Source organism: Coregonus clupeaformis, chromosome 20 (assembly GCF_020615455.1).
Source record: "Coregonus clupeaformis isolate EN_2021a chromosome 20, ASM2061545v1, whole genome shotgun sequence".
Lineage (NCBI taxonomy): Eukaryota > Metazoa > Chordata > Actinopteri > Salmoniformes > Salmonidae > Coregonus > Coregonus clupeaformis.
Window position 1 is genome coordinate 62,482,142 of NC_059211.1, and position 5,000 is coordinate 62,487,141.

At 44.1% G+C, this 5,000-nt stretch overlaps 1 protein-coding gene across 3 annotated transcripts in view; it reads right to left on the reverse strand.

The window, feature by feature from the left end:
* Positions 1-5,000, reverse strand: part of LOC121543163 (ADAMTS-like protein 4) — a 40,604-nt gene that overhangs the window by 17,030 nt on the left and 18,574 nt on the right. For all 3 annotated transcript variants that reach the window (XM_045205667.1, XM_041852865.2, XM_045205666.1), the window contains exon 5: positions 1,369-1,468. In XM_045205667.1, the coding sequence (XP_045061602.1) occupies positions 1,369-1,468 (100 nt within the window). The remainder of the gene's footprint in view (positions 1-1,368; positions 1,469-5,000) is intronic.

Consider the following 5,000-nt stretch of genomic DNA (forward strand, 5'->3'; position numbering starts at 1 on the left):
AGAGGTTAGAGAGAAGGACGGGTTGTTGGGTCAAATTTCAGAAGCCTTCTCCTGCTGTTGTTAAGCAGCAACACACTCCAGTCCAGAGGTCCTTGGCTGAGGCCTAGTGCTGCCTCCAGCCTCTCTAACATGCTATGTGTTGTGTTCCTGTGTGTTCTAGATCTCCGGTCTCATTGATCAGTGGTCTTATAGCCCTACGCTTCCTGGTTTCTGTAGCTCTATGATGTCATAGTTCTGTCAGCAGAGGGACTGTAGCCAACTGATGTAGCGGTCACATTTACACACCCACACACACACACAAACACACACACACGCACACACACACGCGCACACACACACACACACATACACATACACACACACTAGCACTCAGAACAATATACATGGTAGTGTTCCCAGACACACACACACACACAGGAGCATACATAGGCTCGCGGAAACACACACACGCATGTACACATCTGCATTAATCTGTGAGAACAGTGACAAATTCTTGATGATATCATTCTACAGCTGTCTCTCTCTCTCTCTCTCTCTCTCTCTCTCTCTCTCTCTCTCTCTCTCTCTCTCTCTCTCATTCCTTTTTTCTCTTCGCTCACTTAATCCCTGTGTTTATAATTGTCCTCTCTCTTCCCCATCTCTCATTCTTTATTTTATTTTCTCTGTCTTTCCCAAATTCCCCAACTCTCTGTTTACAGTTGTCTCCCTCTCCCTCCCTCTAGTTCGGTCCTAAAACAAAGACAACTACTCACTCACACACATTCTAACACTCTCTCACATTCTCTCATTCTGTCCAACAAATTCACGTGCATATGCACATGCACACACACTAACAGAAGCACACACACACACACACACACACACCCTCTTGATCTTGTCCCACTGTCCCCTCTCTCTCCCTCTCTCCTTCTCTCTCCTTCCCTCCTCCTCTCTGTCTTCATCTCACTCAGTAGGAATCTCTCTGCTCAGTCAGTGATTGGAGGAGAAAGAAAATGAATGAGGGATGTTGGACAAATGAGAGGACAAATAGAGGGAATGTTTTGTAAGAACAACGGTATAGAGAGTTTTCACCCTCTTTCTGTCTCTCTCTTTCCCTCTCTCGCCCTCTCTCTCTCTCTCTCTCCCCCTCCTCTTTTTCTATACCGCCCACCCAAATATATCTGGTTCCACCAATCAGAATGTGAGTTGCAGTGGATTGGGCAGGCCAGGGGAGGCTTGTCAAACACCTAAACAATGACCTACTTAAACAATCAGATACACAACAACTACATACACATGAACACACACACACACACACAAATGTGCTCGCACAAGTGTGTGTGCATATGTGTGTGTCTGTGGAAGCGTGTCTGTGTGTGTGTAACTTACCCTCAGTGAAAGGTTCCCAGTCGTACAGTCTACCCATAAACTCCTGGTTGTTGAAGGAAGCACACTGCTCTGCTCTGGAGTCTGCACCTCCTACACATACCTGATAGACAGAGGGGGAGCAGGAGGGGAGGAGGGGGGGAGGGAGGGGGGAGAGGGAGGGAGAGAGGGGGAGGGAGGGAGGGACAAACACATGTCAATACTGTAGACCACAAGTATTGACAATTGTGGCTACAATACCATGCCTAACCCTAAGGCTGGCCCTAAACCTAACCCTAACCCTAACCCTAAGGCTGGCCCTAAACCTAACCCTAACCCTAAGGCTGGCCCTAAACCTATCCCTAACCCTAACCCTAAGGCTGGCCCTAAACCTAACCCTAACCCTAAGGCTGGCCCTAACCCTAACCCTAAACCTAACCCTAAGGCTGGCCCTAAACCTAACCCTAACCCTAAGGCTGGCCCTAACCCTAACCCTAACTCTAACCCTAACCCTAAGGCTGGCCCTAACCCTAACCCTAAACCTAACCCTAAGGCTGGCCCTAACCCTAACCCTAAACCTAACCCTAAGGCTGGCCCTAAACCTAACCCTAAGGCTGGCCCTAACCCTAACCCTAAACCTAACCCTAAGGCTGGCCCTAAACCTAACCCTAACCCTAAGGCTGGCCCTAACCCTAACCCTAACCCTAAGGCTGGCCCTAACCCTAACCCTAAACCTAACCCTTAGGCTGGCCCTAAACCTAACCCTAACCCTAAGTCTGGCCCTAACCCTAAGGCTGGCCCTAACCCTAATCCTAACCCTAAACCTAACCCTAAGGCTGACCCTAAACCTAACCCTAACCCTAAGGCTGGCCCTAACCCTAACCCTAACCCTAACCCTAACCCTAACCCTAAGGCTGGCCCTAACCCTAACCCTAAACCTAACCCTAAGGCTGGCCCTAACCCTAACCCTAACCCTAAGGCTGGCCCTAACCCTAACCCTAAGGCTGGCCAGTATAATAGGTGGATGGAGAAAAAGAAAAGGGAGAGAGGTTGAAAAAGAGAGGAAAATGAAGAGCTATGATCGACAGAGAAGAAGAGATGAGAGAGAGTCATTCTAATTAAGACGGCAAGTATAAAAGGGGAGAGATGTATTAGTCGGACACACACACACACACACTCAGACACATACACACACACACACACACTCACACACATACACACACCCCATTGTCTCATGATCTCTCTGACAGTGGGCCGATGCATTACAGTTTTTTACAATCACTTTGGCACTAATTTCAGAAACTTGACGTAATTTTTCAAAACTCTAGACACAAAACTCACAAACAATGATCAAAATGCACATTTTTCAAAACTCTAACACTTTTTTTCAATTGCTTGGATACAATACACATAAAACTAAGATCATTTGTTCATTTAACAAAAATCACCTGTTCAATATGACACAACTTAACATCAAAGTACTACTATTTCAAAAGGCAATTCACATATTACATTTCAGATGAGTGTCTATTCATTTAATTACAATTATCCAACTATCAATTGATACAACTGCTCAAAATGATAAGTAACTGTTGCATTACTCTTAATGCATAGTTGTATGGAAACAGACAAACAATATGCCATTTTTAGATCATGAAAGTTTCAAGATAACGAGATTCATTGTCACCAATTAGTGTGGAGCATGAACCAATTAGACTACATTATTTATGGATGTAATATTTCATCATCATTCTTTATCAGACACCGTTTCTATGGTCCCATGTACCACCTTTTCAGACTATTTACAGTATTGACAGTACTGCACTGTATGGATGCAGGCCCTTGTAATTGCTTGTCCAAGAGCAGGCTGTGGTCGATTTGGTTCGGGCCAGAAATTATATTCACCTTACAGAAATTCGCCAGCATATCTTGGACAATGAAGACATGTTTAACAATGTGGAATCCATAAGTTTGCCGACTATTGCACACATGCTGAAAAGGCACCAGGTGTCTTTAAAACAACTATACTGTGTGCCTTTTGAAAGAAATGCAGACAGAGTGAAGCAAATGAGGACTGAGTATGTTCAGGTATGTTCAGTTTCAAGATGGCTGTTGTAATAAAATTCCCTAATAATTCTACATTGTACAGTAATCAGTAAATCTCTTTCCAAAATGTATTTTTAGAGGGTGATGGAGCTGGATGCTGATGACAACCATCACAAATTCATATATTTGGATGAGGCAGGCTTTAACCTGGCCAAGACAAGGAGGAGAGGTCGGAATTTCATTGGCCAGCGGGCAACCATCCAAGTACCTGGACAACGTGGGGCCAACATTACCATGTGTGCGGCTATAACAGAAGATGGTGTGGTGGGACGCATACCTCGTATTGGATCATATAATGCAGCTCTCCTTGTAACCTTCCTTGATGAGCTCGATGAGGTCTGTAGAGCTGATGGCGTGACCTATGTCATTGTGTGGGATAATGTCAGGTTCCACCATGCTCATATGGTGCAAGCATGGTTTCAGGCCCATGCACAATTTACCACCCTGTATTTACCCCCATACTCTCCTTTCCTTAACCCGATTGAGGAATTTTTCTACACATGGAGATGGAAGGTTTATGATAGGCGCCCTCATGAACAAGTCACTCTTCTCCAGGCCATGGATGACGCATGCAATGACATCACGGCAGACCAGTGTCAGGCCTGGATTACCATGCACGAAGGTTTTTTCCAAGATGTTTGGCTAATGAAAACATCCATTGTGATGTAGATGAGAACCTGTGGCCAAAAATCCACAAGACAGAGTTGATGAAAATGTAGAAGTACAGTAATCACTCCTATGTTTTTCTTTTTACAGTACAAGCAAGTTGAAGAACACTGCATTTGATGTTTTACAGTACTGTATTGTTTTTCATCAATATATTTCAGATTTTGTTCAATGATTCCACTGTGTCTGTAGTATTCTCTCTACTACTGCAGTACTTTTACAGGGATGTATTTACATGTAGTACCATAATGAAACATGTATCACCTATTTTGTACTACAATATTTCATGATTGTACGAACAATGACACAGTGAAACTATCGGTTGCTTGTGTGTGGGTGATCTAAATTAACGTTTCATTGGTATTTCACAATAAATTTGTTTTTTGAACCAATGATTGTGCAAGTGCAAGATTTATTTAAAGATATGAATGCACAATGCAATGTTTTGAACATTGGACAGCCTGTGTTACAAGTGATGACCGTTTTGAGTTTTGTGTCTAGAGTTTTGAAAAATGGCATCAAGGTTCTGAGATTAGTGCCAAAGTGATTGTAAAAAACTGTAAGCAGCATATGGAAATAATAGACTCTCTGGGATCAGCAAAAACACACACATAAATCCACCCAGCTTTTCTATCCAACACTGAGGTGTCTGTGTGTGTGTCTGTGTGTCTGAGTGTGTGCGTGTGTGTGTCTGAGTGTGTGTGTGTGTGTCTGAGTGTGTGTGTGTCTGAGTGTGTGTCTGAGTGTGTGTGTGTCTGAGTGTGTGTGTGTGTGTCTGAGTGCGTGTGTGTGTGTGTGTCTGAGTGTATCTGAGTGTGTGTGTGTGTCTGAGTGTGTGTGTGTGTCTGAGTGTGTGTGTGTGTGTGTGTGTGTGTCTGAGTGTG